General features: G+C 33.9%; 2 protein-coding genes across 6 annotated transcripts; one reads left to right on the top strand and one right to left on the bottom strand.

The window, feature by feature from the left end:
* Nucleotides 1-6,968: 6,968 nt before the first annotated feature.
* LOC106103756 (methionine aminopeptidase 1) lies at nucleotides 6,969-12,986 on the top strand. 3 transcript variants are annotated; one of them, XM_013283612.1, is made up of 8 exons: nucleotides 7,073-7,165; nucleotides 7,475-7,569; nucleotides 8,314-8,584; nucleotides 9,050-9,221; nucleotides 9,880-10,174; nucleotides 10,828-10,964; nucleotides 11,604-11,739; nucleotides 12,831-12,986. In XM_013283612.1, the coding sequence occupies exons 2-7, from the start codon at nucleotides 7,509-7,511 to the stop codon at nucleotides 11,712-11,714; spliced, it is 1,047 nt and encodes a 348-aa protein (XP_013139066.1). In that variant the 5' UTR covers nucleotides 7,073-7,165; nucleotides 7,475-7,508; the 3' UTR covers nucleotides 11,715-11,739; nucleotides 12,831-12,986. The 3 variants fall into 3 exon arrangements, with proteins under 3 accessions (XP_013139064.1, XP_013139066.1, XP_013139063.1); XM_013283610.1 differs by lacking the exon at nucleotides 7,475-7,569 and having other exon boundaries at nucleotides 6,969-7,165; XM_013283609.1 differs by lacking the exons at nucleotides 7,073-7,165; nucleotides 7,475-7,569 and adding an exon at nucleotides 8,013-8,248.
* A 2,108-nt stretch (nucleotides 12,987-15,094) lies between these two features.
* On the bottom strand, nucleotides 15,095-19,369 carry LOC106103564. Of its 3 annotated transcripts, none has more exons than XM_013283346.1 (7): nucleotides 19,164-19,369; nucleotides 18,563-18,702; nucleotides 17,908-18,011; nucleotides 17,321-17,416; nucleotides 17,110-17,229; nucleotides 15,825-16,847; nucleotides 15,095-15,359 (listed from the first exon to the last, which is right to left on the bottom strand). In XM_013283346.1, the coding sequence occupies exons 1-7, from the start codon at nucleotides 19,331-19,333 to the stop codon at nucleotides 15,153-15,155; spliced, it is 1,860 nt and encodes a 619-aa protein (XP_013138800.1). In that variant the 5' UTR covers nucleotides 19,334-19,369; the 3' UTR covers nucleotides 15,095-15,152. The 3 variants fall into 3 exon arrangements, with proteins under 3 accessions (XP_013138800.1, XP_013138802.1, XP_013138801.1); XM_013283348.1 differs by having other exon boundaries at nucleotides 17,908-17,987; nucleotides 18,572-18,702; XM_013283347.1 differs by having other exon boundaries at nucleotides 15,096-15,359; nucleotides 17,908-18,008.
* Between the last annotated feature and the right edge of the window lie 2,881 nt (nucleotides 19,370-22,250).

Below are 22,250 nucleotides of genomic sequence, written 5' to 3'. Positions count from 1 at the left end.
TTTTCTGTGAGCGTTGAAATATTGTTAATAACACTCCACCTTTAATATGCCTATTAACGTAAAGATCTAAAAATACATAGAACTTGAATTATCATATAAATGTGAAAAGAATTCGTCTACGTTACGTAGTGGTAGGGAAAAGCAGATTTTATTATTAGTCAGTCTATCGTATTGACGGATGAAGACTGACATTGACAAGGAAAATTCATTCTGAACTGCCTTTGACTATAGAGAAATAGACTTAGCAAAGAACATTCGCGCCTTGTACAAAATATATTTTGCTAATTTTCTTAGAGGGTAAGATAAAGATGAAAACATTTTTATATGATATTAAAGGTGATGTTATGAATGCAAATTGTCTCAGAATTTTATTTTCATTGTTCGTTTTTTTAAAACAGGGGATTGAGCGATTGACAGATCCCGTTATTTAATAGTCAAAGGAATTCGCACATGAGATCGTTTTTCGATACATGTCAGTTGTGCGGATGTATTAAAATTCGTTCCGTTGCCTTTTATGTAACAAACAGGCTTAGTAGAGCATAGAATGTTGCCAAGTAAACTTTATGATCACATTTCCTCTGTATAAAATAAACCATATACACACAACATATAGTTGTCTTTATTTTTTAAAACAGAATGACAGAGATGGATATAGGTTTCAATGTTTCTACAATAGAACAACGTTATTAGCGTTAACTGAAAGCCGGGCTCCGTCAAGCTTCTTATAAAGTGACAGATACTAGACCTTGTCGTATCTACTGACACGACGGGATTACAGCAACTAAATATACGAGTAAGTAACTATTAAGTTACACAATTTTTTACTTAAACAAAAACACAGTTACATTATTTTAAAACTACGTTTATATTTTTTTGTTACTTTATCTTATTAATATTATAAATGCGAAAGTTTAGATGGATGGATCTTTGTAAGAGTTTGTACCCTGCTGAACGTGTCTAGATTAAATTTAGCATAGATGTCGAATATAATCTGGAGCAACATATACGTTACTTATAAAGTTTGTTATAAATACACTCGGACGGAGTCGCGGGCAAAAGCTGGTTGTGCTATAAAAAATCTATTCACTTGTAAATACAAGATTAGTTACAAACAAATATACTATCGGAACTTAAATATTTATATTGATGGAAAGTGACTAATCTAAGAAGGTCGCATAGTCAATGTAGCTTACTAGAATTTATACAGTGTATTGAAATAGGTAGCGTTGGAAGAATTCCAAAATCCTACCAATGTTAACGCCAACTTCCATCATTCGAAGATGTTGTGAAAACCTTATTTTCCGATTCAATGCTCCGAAAGTCGTGTATCGTAAGCAAAATGTAAATAATATTAATCCATCATGTACTTCCTTTAACTTTAATAATATTTGAACTTGTTATTGTAATTCTAACATAAACACTAGCGTTTCTATTTGTTTTAAAAGAAACATATGAACATCAGATCTACCAACTTAAGATTATCTGAAGACGTAAATAATAAAACAGTATAGAAATGAACAAAATAGTTATGAAACCTCTGTCAAACCACTTTATAAAACCTACTAGCTTTCGCCCTGTCGCCGTCCGCTTGTAATTAAAAAAAAAACAAATAGCCTATGTCTTCTTCCATACTACCGTCTACATCTTTGCCAAATTTTACAGAGATGCGTTCAGCAGTTTAGGCTACAAACTCTAACAAACATCCATCTAAACTTTCGCATTTATAATATTAGTAAGATTATTATCTCTCTCTTCATGGAGAGTAAGCGGGATGAAAGTCACGCCTTTATATTTGTTTCGTTAATAAAAACTGTCGGTAAAACATTATTGAGTTACAAAACATCACTATCCAATAATACAAACGAATTACATCTGACTCATTATGTACTTCCAGATTCTCCCCCTAAGGTATTTTCAGGATCCGTCTGCAAAAACTCCCCCATGCCACCCTATGTCTATCAAAGTGAGTATACGAATATTTTAATAATGCCGGATTTATGGTAAATTTATCGGCCAATATATTTTAATATGTTACACATATTAGCTTTTAAGAGTATATTATAATAATGCTTTAATTAACTTTATTTTTTATTATTTTTTTTCGATATCTACTTCATTAAAAACCTTATATAACAATTAAAAATTCTTAACTAACAAATGTCGAATATAAATTAGTGGTTTCATTAATTTTGTAGCGCATTTTTAAAAATGTTATAACAACATTTATAACGTAATACACTTATAATTAAATAAATCTACCTCTAAATTGTTAGCATTCTATAATCTGGGCCAATTGTAAAAGGTTCAGCGTAATAAAGTAGTAATTTTGGCGAAGCGGGCTCATTTAAGGATATTGTAGATTTCTGACAAACCTTCGTTTTCTATTTGCCTAGCAGAGTGGATTGAATTATTGAGTTATATCTATACTATTATAATAAAGCGTAAACACACACTTCTTTGTTGCCTAAGATGTCAGCAATTAAAGTACATTTTTGAATAATCCTTTTTTATTAATAAAAATCCCTACACTTACGTCATGCTTTAGGCTATATATTTTCACGCCATTAAACTTAGGGGGTAAATATTTTGGATAAAATCCTAATGTGGGAAAGAGACCATAAGTTGCTGCCAACATTAAGGAAGCAAGGTCGCCATGATTTGTCAGCATGTCATGTCATTTTGACATTTGCTATTGATAATTTGACACATGTGAACAATAAAATAAAATTTTCATGATTTCATGCGGATGAAGTCGCACGGGAACAGTTAGTTTACTAATAAAAAATATAATGTAGAATTCTATTGGTATTTTCTGTTATATTGTTCACCAAAATTTTGAGATTTGGTTATATTTTTTTTATCGGGTAATACTGTTGTAATATTTCGATTACACCAAAACATACGACATTTAGAAAATTACAATAAATTACAATGGATGTTATTGTAGCATTACTTTCAATAAAAAAAATTAAATAACTACTCAATAATTTTGTAACATTTCTTATCGACTTTTATTAATTACTCTATAACTTGGTAAGTAATAATCGATTTTAACAAAATTAGTTAAATAATAATAGAGTTAAAGTACCGCCTACACGCTTTGTAAATCAACGTAGATGTAAGCTCGTAGAACCTTGTGCTACGATCGTTTACGAAAAAGGCAAACTGTAATTTATCTAAACACTATGTATGTATGTGAAAATGTATATCTTCTGAACATATGTAAAATGATACGAATTTCGGTAAAGTATATAAAAAATAATAAATTAAAATTTGCCTAGTTGTACGTGTGCGTGGTAACTTTTTCTACCAAATAAATTATCTATGAATATTTGCATAATTCAGATTTACTATTCGTAAAACTTATAAATATTATTTCATAGATAAAGTATTCACAAAAATTAAAATCAACTTACCGTTACGAGACAAAAGATAACAGGAACTTTTTACGCGATCCCGGATTCAAAATGTCGGCGACAGAACCGTGTCGGCCAACAGCCCGTTACGGTCTGACGCAGCCACCCTTTGGCACTAAGGCTAAAGGTGGGACAGGGATAAACTGGGAGGGGAGTTTGGTTGAATTTTTAAACGGCTTTCCATAAACGCTTTACAAGAACATAAAATTTTTCCTGGATAACAGGTGACCAATATGCCATTCCTTCATTTTTATTGAATATCTCAAATGTTTTGCAAATTCATTCAACTTTAAGACAGGAATACAATGTAAACATTTTTGATATTAATAAGATTTTGACTGAAGTTACAATTAAGATAATTCTGCAAAATTATTTTTAAAAGGTCGGGGCTTGACTTTTATTTTTGTCGCAGCAGAAAAATTAATGATCGAATCGGTCAGTTTCATTGTCTTTTCTTCGAGGATATTATTATAGAAAGCCCTCCATTGGAATTAAATGTATAAAACGGGAGTGGTTATAGAATACACGTCTTAATTTCTTTGCACTTATTTTATTACATAGATCAATGAGTAATTTTGTAGTAAACTTATAAATTACTTGCTTTCGCCCGCTACTCCGTCCGCGTCAAATTAAAAAAAGCTATAGTGAGTAGCCTGTGTGTTGTTCCCAACTATCCTCTACTTTGTCCTCCAAGAAGCGAGCCCACAATTTCCTCAAAGGCCGGCAACGCATCTGTAGTTCATCTGGTGTTGCGGGTTGCGAATGTCCATGGGCGTCGTTGACCACTGTGTTCCCGCCGCTCGTTTGACTCCTTCTTATATAAAAATAAAACTCTAAAGCAAATTTCATTGTGACAGCCCAAGCCGAGGTCCCCTCTCGGGGTCCCTTGTGCTAAGTCACTCCATGGAGCGACCACCGAAGCGATCTAAGAGCTCGGTGGCCTCCCAATCCCGGCCGAGGCCAAGTAACGGCCCGAGCCGAGGCTCCTGAGGGAGCCCTCGAGCCTAGTTACTCTTAAAAGAGGTTTAGGCTAAGCGCCATCCGCGCTGGGCCACCTCAAGCCCGGTGAATCTGTAAATGCCTCTTTAAGGCAAACAGTGACAAATCAGTCACAAAAAAAAAAAAAGCAAATTTCATTGAGATCCGTTTAGCCGTTTAGGCTACAAACTCTAACAAACATCTAAACATTCGCATTTATAATATTAATATGATTGTAGTTAAGAAGTGATTTACAGGATATGTTTAAAATGTTGTGAGCAGTGAAATTCATGGTATTATTTACTATTATACTACAATATACAAATTTTAACATTAAAAAAGGAATAATAAATCTCTAAGCTATCAAGCTTACGGTTTTCATAGCAAATTGCGAAAGTTTAGAATCTCAACCATCAAATATACGCCTACATAAATTAACGCTCGCCCTCAAAATACATTTGTAAACAAATTATGCTTAGAGCTGTTATGATTTTATCGCTTCAAACCGGCTAATACCGGTAATTACCTGTTAAGACGTTAACGATGTTTGCCGAAGGAGGGCGCGAGATCAAATTAGGCGAATGGCGGCCGTAACTATAAAACATAATGATGGAATCTACTTTATAGGCAAGATTTATTAATATTATACAAGAATCAATTTTACCTGAGTAGGTTTCGTGTACCGATTTTTATAAACAAAAAATTATCATATCAATAACCTAACCCTTGTCCACATTCGTTTCAATGGAACAAGAACTTGTTTTTTACTTTTTTAAGGTTAATGGTGCAGTGGAAAGATGGTCGCCCTAGCTTGATAGGTAGTTGTTTTTTTTAATACCCCCATGTCATTTGAAAGGAAAAACTGACGCCGGCAACTTCTAACAAGAACTACTTCAATAAAATTAAGTAGCTAATTAGTTTTACTTATTTAGTCATCATAGTGAACTATTTCAAAAAGTATTTATACGACTACTCAGTATTTTATATTACATCTCAACTGAACTGAATTGTTGTATTCAAAACGTACTTACAGCGAAAAACACACGCTTATTAAAACACCGAATAAAGAAAAATGAGCCGACATTTTCTCACTTCAGGTTTTTTAATGAAATATATTCTTAAATCCTCGCAAGAAGTTCGCTTTGAATAGAATCTGATTAAATCCAACGTCGAGAAAACGACGTAGGAAAAATGTCTAGATTTTAAAAGGTCTACTTTTAATACTTTGAATGTTAAATGAAATATTTACAATTCCTATTTAATAGTTTATTATCAAAAGTAAATGATAAATAATTGTCGTCTATTGTTCGAAATTCGATAATTGATATTTGTAACACGTTCAACTTTTCCAATCCGGTAATAAAAACAAAGTAACGGCCCGAGCCGAGGTTCCTCAGGGAGCCCTCGAACTTAGTTACTCATAAACGAGGTTTAGGCTGAGCGCCATCTGCGCTCGGCCAGTGGCAATTGCCATGGCAATAGTGGCAATTTAGTAAAAAAAAAGTTCAATTGTTCAGGAAATTTCCTTATAAAGTTTTCATATGATGATTCTATGATCCAATTCGATCATGATCATTTACTGACTAGAAGTTTCTTCACGACAACGCTTTGAAAAAAATGAAATATAAAAATTAATGTCAAAGCTTTTCGACGTAACAATCATAAATTGCTTTCTCTTTCAAAAGCTACAAACGGGAAAATTAATGATAGGAAATTGTTGATGGGTACTGAGTTACCCTTTGTACCCCGCCAGAGGGCGGAAAGCTCGTCGGTTTCTTTTTTATGTTTTATATACTTGTTTATGTGTATGTATGTTCCAATATCAAACTCAACTCATTTTTATACAATAATGGCGAAGCGACTGCTGCCCATAGACATCAGCAATTGCAGATGCGTTGCCTATCCTAAATCGACAGAGGAGGAGACGCACATAAAGAGGATATTTCCTCTTTCTATGCGTCTCCGTCACCGTCAGCTTCACTTTCCCATCCAATCCTTTCCTTATAAGAAAAAGGTGGAACGGTAAAGGGACTAAAATTGGGCCGTCGGTACTACACTCATCAGACGAAACGCGGAATTGCTTCCACTTCACGTCTATCTTCTGTGTTGTAGTATTTCACCGGGCGAGCGAACCCCTTTGTGCAAAGATGTTAAAGTGGGCTCTACCACTGTTAAACGTATGTATTAAACAGTCTGACCATTACCTGCTTTATCTTTACAGACGGTGTTATTAAAAAAAGATTTTATAGCATTGGATTCGTGTTAACGACATTTCATAAGTTATATAAATAGCTAAGAAGTTAATAGAAGCATTTTTATACTTCCGCATAGACTGGTATGATGAAATTATTGTTTATGATTAATTAAAGGATACGAAAATACGACACAAGAATCTCCAATTAATTGGTACTGCACAGCGTTTATTTAAATCCTTACTCAGGCTATATTTTCTGTATTAACCTGTCTATTAAGATACTCTCTGTACAGTTCAATGATGAACCGAGATGGCGGGAAATAAATAAACATTCAAAAATAGAACGCGTCTGTTTAGAAGTACAAACGTTTACGTCAATGTGACTTCATCGTTCACTGGAAATTATCAGTTTCATATTTTTATGCTTTATTTTATATTCGATTTGTAATTTTTTGTGAAATGAACAGCACTGAACTAATAACTACGTGGGATTTTATGTATAGTAGGTCAAGAAACGTACTTATACGCTCATTAGATCTACCAAACGGTTGGCTGTACCAAGTGTACACACTTTTCAGTAAGTATTTCTAATGTTTATATACTAACTTCAAAACAACATAATATTTGAGACTAAAATAATCTATATAACACCATAAACTAGCACGTAACAGCCTAATATTTTTGAAATTGTCATAAATACTGCGATAGCCATGAAGTTTATAGTTCGCACCAAACTCATAAAAAGTGGGCGTTGCCTTGATAATCCTGGAATCTGGATTCGTGCGTCACTACTGTTATTCCAGATTATAAATCTTTTTATTTATATTTTGTTTAGCACATCCCAGTTTAAAATATTTTAGTTTCATTTAAAAAAGGTTTTTTGCAGAAATTTTCAAAACACAAGAGTAACCGATTTGGAAATGCCTTATAGTCCATTTATTTTGAATCAAGAAACGACGAGTGAAAATAAGGAGCTCAAAAGTAATATGTGCAACGATTTGTGTTGTGTACTAGATATTTTTATAAGTACTATTTTCAGCATAGTCGACGTGCCCTTCAAGTTATCTTACAAGAATATTAGAAATTTACATATTGTTTTACTCCATAATTTAGGTACCTCATTGGTTTGCAAAGGTATCACAGTGTCGAATTGTCTACATCTATATATAATTAAACCTCATGATAATGGAATACTTAAAAGTGTGCGAATTTTTTGTGGACTGAAAACCATTTTAATTTTTTTATAGCTATTACACAAATTAAATTGATTAATAGTGTATTTAGAAAGAAAAAGGTGTTTCTGTTTAAAGACGAATTTAATACTAATCACTAATTATTTTTGTTCATGAAAGTTGGATAAAAAATGCTAGATAATAAATACTTTTCTTATCTGTGCCAAATTTTCGAGACAGATGACAGTTGAGTTGAGTTTTTGACATTTGATATCGAATTTTCAAAGCAAAGATTCAATTTCAATTCAAAGCAAAGCAAAAAATGGCTTCTACTGGAATTGGAATGTGTGAATCGCCCGGTTGCAAATCAATCGCTCAGTTACAGTGTCCGACATGTATAAAACTTGGCATACAGGGGTCTTTCTTTTGCAATCAAGACTGTTTCAAAAAGTCATGGAAATCTCACAAAATTATCCACTCATTGGCGAGTAAGTTTTTAGGTTAGGTTGCAGAGTGACTTTTTCCCTTTTAGTATGAAAATGTTTTGTTTTAGAGGGTGAAAGTACTGATGGTTCGAACGTTGAGTATAATCCGTGGCCGTCGTATAATTTTACGGGGAAATTGAGGCCCTTTCCGGCCGGTCCGAAGAGAACAGTGCCTCCGCATATAGGTCGTCCCGATTACGCCGACCACCCAACCGGTTTCCCTGCCTCAGAAAACGCTGCGAAAGGTTCTGGACAAATTAAAGTTTTGGACGATGAAGAAATTGAAGGAATGCGTGTCGCCTGTCGACTTGGTCGTGAAGTACTTGATGAAGCCGCCAGGTTAGTTGACATTTTAGTAAAAAAAAAAACTTTATAAAGTTGCATTCTACCTATTTTTAATTGGAGCACAATTAGTAAATAAAAGATTTAAAAAATAGTAAATGAGGAATTAAGTCTACAAGATTACATATTTATCTTGTTTACAAAAATACATTTGTTATTTGACAGTGAGGGAGACATATAGGAGGTGGAAATGTCTTCTTTCTTTGTACAGCTAACCAATAAAAATAAGAAATAAGGGTGCAAGCTTAGAAGATTATGTTATTTACAGGATATTTTCTCTTCCTATGTGCTGCTTCCTCTGTCCAAGAAAGCTAGGTAACATAATGGCATTGTGAATATCTATGGGCAGTGGTTGCTTTGCTCTTATTTGTCACCTTATGGTTTAAAAAACATAAGTTAAAAAATATCCAGCTTTGTCAAGTTTTTAATAATGGTTATAAAATTATTATTGTAATGTTTCAGAGTTTGTGATGTTGGGGTGACAACTGAGGAAATAGACAGAGTGGTCCACGAGGCTTGCATTGAGCGGGAATGTTATCCCAGTCCATTGAATTACCACAACTTCCCAAACAGTTGTTGTACATCAGTTAATGAAGTTATATGTCATGGGATACCAGATTTACGTCCATTGCAGGTATTATTTAATTTGTTCATCCTCTAAAAGCAATAAAAGGTTTATGTTTTTTTTATGTAGCTAAAAATTGGTTACCAATATAGTACAGTAGAACCTTGATAAGTTAAAGTTCAAGGGGAACACAAAATATTTTAAACTATATAGGTTTTAAGTTATCAAGGGTCTATGTTATAGAGGTTTTGGGCTCTGATGAGAAGGAAACATTATTTTTTGAAGTTATAGAGGTTTTTAAGTTACCAAGGTTCTACTGTATTACAATATTTATTTTACATTTATTGAAATAAACTATTTGTAATCTAAAGTACTTGTAAATATGGATTTAGCGCATAAAATAAAACAAATTGTTTAGTAATTATGCTTTTAGGCAATTTTTGGGCCTGTTCCCACCATTGACTGATAGAGACTCAGATAGCTTAAAAATGATGTCACTGTCTGATAAAGTAACAAACTCTGATATTTCCATCACATATTTTGCATGTTGGATTGTTATCACACAATTTACAATTTGGTAGGCAGGGTTAGTGTTTTTAAAGTAATAATTAATAAGGATTTATTATTTTACTCTTAACTCACTGTTACTTTTTGTTTGAATGTTGTGTTTGGAAATACGTAGTACAATTAATATTAATTTTGAATACTGAATATTATATTATTTCAGGACGGTGATATCTGCAATGTAGATGTAACAGTCTATCACAGAGGTTTCCATGGTGATTTAAATGAGACCTTTTTCGTCGGCACCATACTGGAATCGAGTAGGAAACTTGTTCAAGTCACATACGAGTGTTTAGAGAAAGCGATCAATATTGTAAAACCTGGAGAAAAGTATAGAGAGATTGGAAATGTGATTCAAAAGCATGCGCAGGCGAATGGATTGAGTGTTGTTCGATCATACTGCGGTCATGGTATACACAGACTGTTTCATACAGCACCTAATGTTCCGCATTACGCCAGTAAGTAAAAATCTAATTAAAATTGTGTACATTTTTAGACATCAATATAATTGTAACAACTTGTTGTATCACTCAGACCACTCCCGCTAATTCTAATGTCTAAATGACATTGACAGCTGTCAAATAGGGATGTGACGATATGCCAATGATCTAGTGTTGCGCTAATCCTACAACAGTGCTGATTTTCTTCTTAACAATAATAAAAAAAGGCGACTTTGTCTGCACTGAATTAAAAAAAATGGTAAAGTCTATCAACCTTACAAATAAATGCGGTATAATGTTATACTTAGAAATAAACTAAGTATGAGCAAATATTAGTACAGTGGAACCTCGATAAGTTAAAGTCCAAGGGAAACAAATTATTTTAAGTTATAGAGGTTCTAAGTTATCAAGGGTCGATGTTTAGGTTTTGGGCTCTGATGGGAAGGGAACATATTATTTTTTGAAGTTATAGAGGTTTTTGAGTTACCGAGGTTTGAGTTATCGAGGGTCTGCTGTACAAATATTGCTTACACCCCTATTTGTAAGGCTGTACATGTTTATCCAGACTGCGTTAGCTTACAATACAGTTTTTTAATTCCAGTCGAGGAGAGTCGCAGGTTACAGCTAGTGTATAGTAATTTTTTAAACAATGTTATGTTTGAACTTTCCAGAGAATAAGGCAGTTGGTGTGATGAAGCCGGGACATTGTTTTACCATAGAGCCTATGATAAACGAGGGTGGATGGCGAGATGAACAGTGGCCGGATCACTGGACTGCGGTCACTGCGGATGGATCTCGTTCTGCTCAGGTAATTACATTGAAGTGAATGGAATTGAAAATCAGATGTTATAATAATGGCTCCTATGTAAACTATTGTAAGTTACAATTTTGTAATTTTTATTACTTTGTATTAATTTGATGAATGCTGATTCTATTTTTATTTGTATGTAAATTTAGAAAAAGAGTTAAAGTATTTGGTTGTCTATAGTAAGTAAATATTATTACGTATTAATGCTTGATTTTGTATCACTTTTTTATTTTTTAATAGCTTAATTTTCATGGAATCGATACATTAGCCGCATTTTAAAAACACAAGTGGCCCATTGCCAACCGTTTCCTTAAAGGTCACAAAGCATCTGTAGTACATCTGATGTTGCGTATGTTCATGGGCGTCGTTGACCTTTCATATTAAAAAATATATATATACACAGAGGTATAAAATAAAAAATATATGTGAAAAATTGTAACAGATAGCAAAAGGGGGAGGCTCAGCTTAACCCACATTGGTTAAGATCCAGTAACAAGCTGGTTTTCAGCCACCCCCCCTTCCCAAGATGTAAAACGGAGCGTAGATAATCGGAGGTCACTATACACTAAGCTTAATAGTCATAACAGATTTAATAATTGGTTTTAAAATGTATAATAATGTTGAAATATATATTTCCAGTTCGAGCAGACGCTGCTGGTGACGGAGACGGGGTGCGAGGTGCTGACGGCGCGCGCGCGCGGCTCGCCCTGGTTCCTGGACCAGCTGGAGGCGCTCAACGCCAACTCCTGAACCCTCGCCCTGCCCCCGCATTGAGGTAATTATTACATTTCTGCTCATATCCAACCGGCATAAGCATCTGGTTTCAACGATTTTAACCTCTAAAACCTTTATAAGTGAGAAATAGGGCCTGTACTACCAAATTGTAAAATAAATAAATAAAAATAAAGAATTTTGATTAAATCAAGTTAAGTTACAAGTTAATTAGGTGTAGGGACTTCCTTTTAAGTAACCAATAGGCACTTGTGTTAGGAAGTCCCGCTGTTCCGAGTAACACATAATTCACAATTGTCTGATAACAATCCAACTTGTAAAATATGATGGAAATATCGGATTTTGTTCCCTTATCTGAAGTCATGTTATTTTTAAACTATCTAAGCCTCTATCAGCCAGTGGTGGGACAGGCCCTTCTATAAGTGACAGTTATTGGTCAATCGGATTTTAGCTTCTAAAAAATAAGCTAGTCACGTCCGGTTTCTAGATTTTTAGTCCTAAAACCAATATAAGGGAGAAACAAACTCTTATAAGCGAGACTCGTGAATCATAGATTTTTTGTACCCAGCACACTAATACTACTACATAGAATATTGTCTTGATATTTTCTGTATAAACTATAAGTGACAATGACTCTAAGCAAGAAATAGGCTTAGAGAAAAACCTCTATAAGCGACAAAATTGTAGTCGCTTTGACTCTTTCTTATCCTGGTTGGACTATAAATACCCCCAAACTAGTCTATGTAGATCCCCTGAGGTCCATGAAAGGGGGTTACAATAGATGGTACAAATAAAATCACAAATATAAAAACATTCATTAAATGAGGGTCTGTGAAAAAAATTGTTTTTTTTTTTGAGTAATGTTAAAAAAATGTATTTAAAAAAATACTTTGATATTAGAAAATAACACAACTCTGTCTATCCCCGTATGTATTTATTTTTATTACTACAGTAGCACCTCGATAAGTTAAAATCCAAGGGAAACACAAAATATTTTAAGTTATCAAGGGTCTATGTTAGAGGTTTTGGGCTCTGATGAGAAGGGAACATATTTTTTGAAGTTATAGAGGTTTTTATGTACCGAGGTTCTACTATATTTGGAAATTATATTGTTAACATATTTGACTTCCTCAGGTAATCACTTAAAATTTCAAGGCTGTGGTAAAAAGCTTCAATGCAAATGTAGATAGAAATATGAATCATAACTAGAAAAGTACACTAAAATATTTTTATAACAATCTCAATGTGCGGGCAATATTTAATGTTTAAAATAAAGTTATTTTATCTTAACGCTAGATGAGTTTAATTAATTTTCGAATAGATAAATAAAATTGTTAAATAAATCTTATTGGAGTTTCCTAATCACTAAGAAAGTGACTTACTAAATATACAGTCTATGGAGTGTTTTATTCAAGTTTGACGTACAAGAGTCGGTTTAAAAAATGTCATATTGTATTGAAACTGAATAACACTAAGGGGTCTCCCTTTTTTTCCCTTTTGTACTACACTAAGTACATAAAGGCCAATTATTGAAACGACATAACGTAACACATTTACGGCCAAAAATTAAATTACATTATTCCAGTCCAGCGTTTGATATACGCTTTGAATTACAACTGGAAAGAGTAAAAACGTTTGTAATCTAGTGCTGATTTTAAATGGACTGGAATGTACTGGTTCTTTCCATTATAATTCCAGTGAAACACTTGTATACATTTGTTGTCTTTGTTTTCTCAATAAGAGTGAAAAAGATGGCACTATTGTATACAGGTGTTATGCATTTGTGAACCATAGTTATTGTTTTATAATCAAAGAGATTAAAAAAATATGTAGAGAAAGTATGTGTGAAAAGCAAGCAAAAACGGGAAATGTTTAGTGCCCCATAGAGCAAGTTTATTATTAGCACCTTTGAATAAAATCTATCTGAAGCAATGATCTGCTGACGTCAGATCACGAATATTTTTTTGTAATTATTGTCCTAAAAAACATTTCAATATGGTCACCGTAGCCAGAGAGGGAAAAATGTTATGTATTGAGGTCTTGCTTGGCTTCAATTTTTCGACAAGAGCTCTATCCTGCTTTAGTAATACATCCATGGACAAACTATAATATTTAAATAAATTGCCAATAGGTGTCGCTAATTCAATTTTTTTCGTGACACTGTTTAGTTCATTTTATAACAAAAGATGGAGTTTATTATAATTTTGTTAAATGTTTTTATAATCAATACAAGGATAAGATGGCACTAAACTTGGTAACTATAGTTTGTCTAAATAAGATATATTAGTTTGATAAATAATGCATATGAAGTATCGAATTCAATTTGTATGAGGGCAAATGCTATACTTAATAGACAGGTATCGTAGTGACGAAACAAACACGCAGCGAACAATTATGAACTATCGATATTCTGTTTAAATATTTATTGAACTCAACTAAAATTATTATTTCCTTATTAACTAATTTAGAGGACAATTCTAGTATTGATTATAGTGTAGAGAATTTTGCGATTACAGAAATAATAGCGAAATCCAATTCGATTACGTACGGCTGTAGTAATAAACATTTATTTACTCTCATTATTTCTTATGGTCATTATTAATTTGAGAAAACGGTATTTTTTTTATTCATAAGTTATAACTATAACTCTATCGATTCCAACTTCTATAAGAATAAAAATCGAAAATCGATAAGATTCATGACTGATTTTATGCAACACATCCCTACTAAATTTGAAAAGAATTGTCAAACTAACCTATCTTATTTAGACACACTATAACATAGTACCTTTTAAAGAAGTTACCAGTGAAATGTTTACTATGTCTAGTCTATATAAATTTTTTAATCTCTTTGTTTATAATTTACGAATAATATAGAAACAATAGGAATGTTTTTGAATGTTGTATAAAAGTTAATATGTTTTGATAGTGACTTGGAATAATAAAAGTTTATGAAAATTTTAAATGTCTTTTATTTGTTTTTACTTAAAATAAATAACAATGAGCTAAATGCATTAAATACAGAATAAATATATTTACAAATTTTACCCAAGATTTTTAAAAATGCTGCTTTTGACAACAAGAACTTTTGTTTTGTTGTAAAGAGACCAGACTATAAAATGATTTTGGGACATTTATAATTAACTTTTTAAATATTATTTTTGCTTAGAATTAAAATTATTACACAGATGTTGATTTAACCCTTTTTTTGTTACTTTACAACTACCATAAATAAAAGATAATTAGGTTTTAACTAAATTTCCACTGCAGTGACACTTGTATTCCTATCTATATTTTGGCAAAAAGAATGAAAAGGATGACAATATTTGTATTGTGTATTGTAGCTAAGTGTCACGCCAGTCGAAATCAACTTAAGTATTCGTATGACTCAAGTAAAAGGCGTAAAAATTTTGTCCTTAAATTTAATCGTTGGCTTTTTAATAAATCTACACTTAAATTACTCTTCATATTCTTCAAATAATGGAATGTAATCGTCACTCCTAGAGCGCAGTTTCAAACCGAATTGAGATATGCTTGCATCTGGTATGGTTTTTTCAAATGGTTTCGAAGTAACTGTGTTCCAACTGTCTTTTGCATCTTGTTTACGGGTTACTACTTCTTTGACATGTTTAAGGTTTGATAATTTTGATAGCATTACCTCCTTCTGTAAATAAATAACTACATAAGATACTTTTAATCAAATTGAACTAGGAGTCACATGCGACGTCTGCAAGGAATTAAAAAAAACTTTTAGTATCCCTGGTGTTCTAGGCTATGCTATATATTTATGCCAAATTTCATGAAGATCCGTTTAGCCGTTTAGAATGTAATCTTACAAACATCCATCCAAACGTAGAAACTTAAGAATTTATAATCTTAGTAAGAGATAAGATTACAAAAATTTAAATTGTATGGGCGTTCATTGGACGAAAATATCAAGATTTCCTTAACATTACATAATATTTATTTAATTTAAAAATAGTTTTACGAAGTTCATCTGATCCTTTCTCAACTTAACTCAATCCCTTAAAAAATTGAATGTTACCGTTATGTAGTATTTTTTATACCAAATGTAACGTTACTTGGATGCGGCAGTTCATGGTTAAAAATTCTTACCATAAAATCTTACCTGAATAGGATTTTCAGAATAACTCGCGTAGATTCTCAACACAGGCTCTCCTGTTTTATCATCAAATGTCAGTTTAGTTTTCGGCGGTATTTTCGCTTTTACTACATTCAACTTTTGTGGATTATCTTTCTTTTCAGTTGCCGCAAATAATCTTAACGGTGCCCTCCATGATACGTTGGCTTTGCCTTTGTTAAAGTCTTTATCTTCACTTATCATTGCTTGTACTAACTGACCAGCGTAGACATTACCATTTTTATTTTTGGAATCTTCTTGAGAACGTAATACCCTATAAGTAAAGTTAACCGAATCAGCTGTTTTTTCAAACGGAGCTCCGGCAAAGTTTATTTCATTAGATAAATTTATTTCATTGCTTTCTTTGTTTAACGATTCGTTAGCTTCTGCTGTTTCTGATTTAATTGTAGTTGTGATATCTACGTGTGCGAGTTCATTGACCTTTTCCACTTGTGCTAACGCGGCTGCTGCTCTCACATCGTTTATAGCTGAATAAAATCCTTTAGCTATAATGTTACCTATACTTTGACCAACTTGAGCGTAGTATATTGGTGTAGTGGTTTGTTCTGTTGTAGTTTCTATTAATTTAGTTGTTGTCGGAAGTTCTGTTCCAGAAGTTTCTGTTGCGTTTTCTTGATCGTTAGGTGTTGTATGAGTTCCATTTTGCGTCACATTACTAGGAGCAAATGGTTGTGGAACTATAGACATAAGAGACGCTTCTTGAGTTTCTCTTTGTACGATGTTTTTGTGAGGTTCATCTGATTTGAAAGATGGTTGTTGTGTTATTACTTCGTTTTCTAATAAATATAATTCTGATTGTGTTGTTTGTTGAATTTGGGGTTGTATTTCAGCGGTGTAAGGTATAAATTCAACTGCAGGGAACTGTTGTAGTAATTGACTTTGTAGTTTTTGTAAGAAGTTTGGATCGTTTTGGTAGAGTGCGCTCGGTGGGATTATTATTCCTTCAGCTGCTGTTTGCAAATCCTGATGAGGAGATAAGTCTGGGAAGCCCTGGAATACAGACGTGATTTTTACATACATTGTTTTATTACAAAGTAACCTTTGACTAAACTATGGCACAACTGTTGTACGATTGTCGATTGTTTCGCAGCCAATTCAACTGTTTAGTTGCACAACTAAAAATCGAGTAGTGTGCGCACCTCCATAGCTCATAGGAATCAAAGGGAGACTAAACAGTTGTGCGATACTTTAGTCAAAGATGTGCGTGCGTTCTTTAAATTACTTGGGTAAAGAGATATTGGTTTATATATACCTGAATTGAGAACTGTTGTGGGTTTTGTGGTAGTGGTAGAGTCGGGTGTCCATACTGCGCCGACAGTGGAAAAGACGCTCCGTTCTGCACGAACTGGTGTAGTTCAGGTGTTTTTAAAGACTGGAAGTTAGTATGGATGTTATTCTAAATATATTGCTGACAGATTCTTAGAATATTCTTTAAAGTAATTGATAATTATAGTTTTACTTACTGACTGTTTTGAAAATCCTGTTGGAGCTTCGATTTTAGCTGGTATTTGATACACTTGGGGCTCCGAATATTTTTCAGTAACTTCGTATGTTTTGATCTGTAGATAATGTAAATATTATTATTTATACCGATAATTCTTCCAACTGCTAGTATGAATGATTTATGTAGCTTTTATATCTATATAATAAAGCGTACTTATGTAGGATGTCAGCAATCACAGTATGTTTTTGAAAAATCTATTTTTAGCCCTACATTTACGACACGCTCTAAGCTGTATATTGTTACGTTCTGAAACTCAGGGTGTAAATAAATTGGAAAAATCCGTTATGCAGGACAGGGACAAAACTACAATGCTGACAATAGCTGTAAAGATGCAAGGTTTTTATATCATGTGGATGAAACCGCACGGGAACAGCTAGTCTAGGAATAAAATTACGGTCGCTAGCCGATGGTCACGGAAGGAGGATTGGTCGACGGTCGATGGCTGGAATATACTATTTTTCGATTGTCTACAAGGGAGGGGCAGTTACCCTGACTTTTTATGTCCATAATCCTACATTTTAATTAATTCTTAGTTAATCTACTTACGGGTTCAGTGGCTGGCGCAGTGTTAGCAGTATCGGTGTCAACAACGACGATAGGCTTCTCTGACAGGCTGAGGTTGGGCGCTGGTATCGTGTGTATCGCACCTGCTGTCAAATATCACTGACAAACATTGCACTGTCCACGGCAACGTCAACCATAGTCATTGTAAATATACCCGGGGAAACATAATTCCTACCCACGTTGACTACGTAATTAGTTTGAAATATTTTCATGCCTACGTTCGTGTCAAGTTCTTATACATTTTCAATTCCTTGACTGTAGGCGGAGGATACTTTCCTGAGTACCTACGCTAAAAATACTATGGATGTGTTTTTGCAATATGTTTTTATAAATAAAAGTTGTTTTCCATATTACAAAGACTATGCCGCTGACATAACTATGCCGTGGACATGAACATCTTTCTTGTGCATAATGTGCGGGAAAAAGTTGTAAAGCATAATTACACAGAGAAAATTCGTTCAAAATTATGAAACATTGTAAAATAGATACTCGTAAAGTACTAAACGACGGAAGATGGTTCAAACTAGAGGACAGTAACCTTACGTTGTCTACTAGTGTGCGACAAGGACAGGGATATAATGACGAATAGAGATAATGGCAGTAGAATATAGAGTAGTGCAGTGCTGATATAATCAACCTGTATCACCGTGTGCGTGGAGTAGAGGCGGCGCGGACGCGGCTCTTAGCAGCTCGTAGTCTGCGACAGGCGGCCGTCCTGTCTTCCACGGTCCGCTCGGGATCGCGTTACGGAAGTGCATGTGAGGCTTAATAGCGTATCTGAGAGAAAATGTCTCAATATTGGTACCAATACGTTAAAGACTCACTCACAATACTATTAAATTATGCGTAATGCCTTAAAAGGACAAATTGTGCGTACCGCAGGCTCAAATTTATTCCCTTTACCCTCCTAATCTTCTTTGTTTTTTTATTGAAGTATAAACTAGTGCTCGACCACGATCCCACCTGATGTTGAGTGGTGAGAAAGGAAAGTTGCTTGAAAGATGATATGCATTGGTAAAAATCCTCTTTATGTCGTGCGTCGATTAAGGGTAGGCAACGCATCTGCAATTGTGGATGTCTATGCGGCCGCATATTCGGCGAATTCAGGTGCCCGCTGTGTTACCATCTTATCATATTTCAAAAAAACAATGCGTAATAACATTTATGATATATTGCTTATTGTAATACTACAGAAAAGCGTTATTCTTTTGAGTGTTATACAATAAGTTGATCCCTACCTGTGTGGAATCGGTCCTCTATATACTACATAAGGTCGGTACGCGGGTACCACGCGTTGATACCACGGCCTCTGCAGCACAACTCCTGGTCGGAAGACAGCTGGCGCGCGAGGACGCACCATGGCCATGCGACTGATGTACGCCGCATGTGATAACGAACATATCGTCATATACACTAGGTGTATCTGAAAAACAAACAGATATACATAACTATCTTTCGGGTTTAATAACAGTGAATACGAATCGGAAGAGAGGTTTATAAGTTAAATTTTCGCCCGCGTTACAAAATCAAGTAGCCTGTGTGTTCTTCCAGACTATCCTCTACAACTGTGCTATATTTCATCGAGATCCGTTCAGCAGTTTCGGCCACAAACTCTAACAAACATCCATCCACCTATACATTTAAACTTTCGCATTTATAATATTAGTAATACGAATTGAGTTCAAAGTTTAAAATATTTAATGAAGATATTAGAGAAAAAACTTTGGTGTATGCTCTTCAAAGTGTTTTGAACTTAATTTCAATTTGTCTTTTTATTTATAAACGAATGTCTAATGAGTAAGTACAGCGACAGACTAGTGGTCTATATAAGGGAGGTGTTGGAAACACGGCGCATGACCGGTTCGCTTCGGAAGAGAGTTTGTCGGAGATATTGCAGGCATTCTACACATATCACTGCTTAGAATTCTATATAGGTTACTTTCTTACTTTTTTGTTTGCAGATTTCAAAGTCATAAAGGTGCTGCCACACTAACGTCACATCATTTAATATTGTAAGCCAATATATTTCTGATAATACATATGCTAGTCTGTTTATTAAAGACACTGGAATTAAAAAAAATACATGACGAAAACAGATTTAAAATAAGCAATATTATATCAATTACCACACCCTTGAATTACTGGTATTTTTTTTTAAATTGGTATTTTGGTCAAAAATGCTCGCGAATGAAAATGTAATAAATCAAATTGATATGAAGATACGACAGAACATTTCACTTTTCTAACGCTAATTAATTGAATCATGCGATTAAGTCGGTGTGAACGGCCAGAGACATGCCACGGGTGGCCGCGCGTGAAACCGACTGCTTGGACAAATTTCTCGCGCCGGTGACTTTAGTGGAGGTACTCTATTTAAAATATAATAATGCTATATTCTGTGGTTATATGACTAGCTGTTGCTCGCAACTTTGTCTGGGTGGATTTTAAGAACTTTCCAATAAAAATTCTCTCAAAATCGCTGATCGGCCCAACTATATCAGAGAATACGAAGAACATACGCAGACTTGAGGACATTATGTTAATATTTTTTAATTTCATGTGACATCCAATAAAGCTGAAATGATTTCTTTCTTATCTTACCTAATTGTGTTTGATCACGAGAATTGCTAAAAAAAAACTAAATGATGACTGCTTCATTATTGATTGATCACGCAAGAAAACTGTAGTCATGTTAATTTGAATGAAATACTTGTTCATTATTTATATATTACCGGACTAGCTTTCGCCCGCGACTTCGTCCGCGTGGTATTATAAAAAAACAAAACCGAGTAGCTTATGTGTTCTTCCAGACTATCCTCTACATCTGTGCAGAATTTCATCGAAATCCATTCAGCCGTTTAGGCTACAAACTCTAACAAACACCTATCCATCCATCTAAACTTTCGCATTTATAATATTAGTATGATTAGTATGACTATTAGTGTAGACATTTACACCACAATAATACCTGTTCTTTAGAACCTACTACGTAGTTATTTACCGCGACTACTCTATGTGTTCTTCCAGTCTAAGTTCTACATCTATGTCAAATTTCATCGAGATCCGTTCAGTAGTTTAGGCTACAAACTCTAACAAACGTCCATCTAAACTTTCGTATTTATAATATTAAGTATGATAATAATTAATCTACTATATTAATTTTAATTATCACATGTTAAAATTTGCGTCGCATTTGGAATGCTCTTTCCTCATTGGTATTTCCAAGCCAATACATCTTAGAATTCTCACAAAAGCGAGCCTTGACCTCCTCTAGATTAGTTGATACACATAGAATACTACAAGCCTACAAGAAATAATAGTTTTATACGAGTAGGTGCATTTTATGAGTATTCTAGCTAACTAACGGTCCTCTGCACTCCAATTACCACGGACATGAAGCATTTGCTTAGATTCGTAGTTGATTTCTACATTATTGCTCAAAGTATGTTTTTTTTTTACCTTTTTCTGTTTATATTTATAATTAATACCATGCTTTCAGTTGAAGTAAATGTATCAGTAAGAAATGTATCAGTTATTGATGCTTTGACTACTGTTGCTCAATTAAAAAAAAAATGGATTCCATTTTACCGTACAGTTTTATGCGTTTTCATCGCTTTTTTATCTGTACATAATCTTAGTAAGGACAAAATGTTTGATTGCTTGCAATGAATAGGCTGCGAAACTATTGAATGGATTTAAAAAAATGTTAGAAAGTCACTGATAATATAGGGTATATTTTACAATATTGGGTAGGATCCATACCCTTGTCCATACATGACAGAAAAGATACGAGACATTTATTTTCTTGTAAGACTTTTCTTTCAATCTTAACATGCTAACTAAGAACTTTACCGAAACAAACCCTTCCCGGTATAATAATTTATATTATTTAATACGTTACAGTTGCAATCTCCGGTAACATGTTTATAATTGTCTAACCGCAATAGAACCGCAATGCTCTATTAGCTAAGTGCGTCACAACGGTTGTAAGACGCGATGTGAAATCTAAACGGACCGGTCTCGGACGCTCTCTACTCATAACACGTCTCATCATCTATATACGTTACCTAAAGGACGTGGAAAGTGCATACAAAGTACTAATATCCTTTAGTAACAAACTCTTGTAGTCTCCATAATTACGCATTTTATCACTAAGGTGTAATGCCAGTGTCGTTTACGAACTTCTTTACGATTAGCTGTTCCTTGCGATTTCATCATCATCAACTTGCCCTTATCCCTTCGGTCGGCACAGTATGTGCTGCTCTTCCATACATCTCTATCAGCCGTCATATCTGAATCCACTCCTTTCTTAAGCATATCCTCTT

Source organism: Papilio polytes, unplaced genomic scaffold (genome assembly GCF_000836215.1).
Source record: "Papilio polytes unplaced genomic scaffold, Ppol_1.0 DF823731.1, whole genome shotgun sequence".
NCBI classification, from domain to species: domain Eukaryota; kingdom Metazoa; phylum Arthropoda; class Insecta; order Lepidoptera; family Papilionidae; genus Papilio; species Papilio polytes.
The sequence above is the reverse complement of the archived record's forward strand: the minus strand, read 5'-3'. Positions and strand labels throughout refer to the sequence as shown.

Coding starts and splice junctions, on each gene's coding strand:
- LOC106103564 (XM_013283346.1), bottom strand. CDS start 19,333: ATGACGATATGTTCGTTATCACATGCGGCGTACATCAGTCGCATGGCC. Junction 18,703..19,163: donor AGAGGACCGATTCCACACAG/GTAGGGATCAAC, acceptor ATTTTCTCTCAG/ATACGCTATTAAGCCTCACA. Junction 17,230..17,320: donor CAGGATTTTCAAAACAGTCA/GTAAGTAAAACT, acceptor ACTAACTTCCAG/TCTTTAAAAACACCTGAACT.
- LOC106103756 (XM_013283609.1), top strand. CDS start 8,083: ATGGCTTCTACTGGAATTGGAATGTGTGAATCGCCCGGTTGCAAATCA. Junction 9,222..9,879: donor CAGATTTACGTCCATTGCAG/GTATTATTTAAT, acceptor ATATTATTTCAG/GACGGTGATATCTGCAATGT. Junction 10,965..11,603: donor ATGGATCTCGTTCTGCTCAG/GTAATTACATTG, acceptor ATATATTTCCAG/TTCGAGCAGACGCTGCTGGT.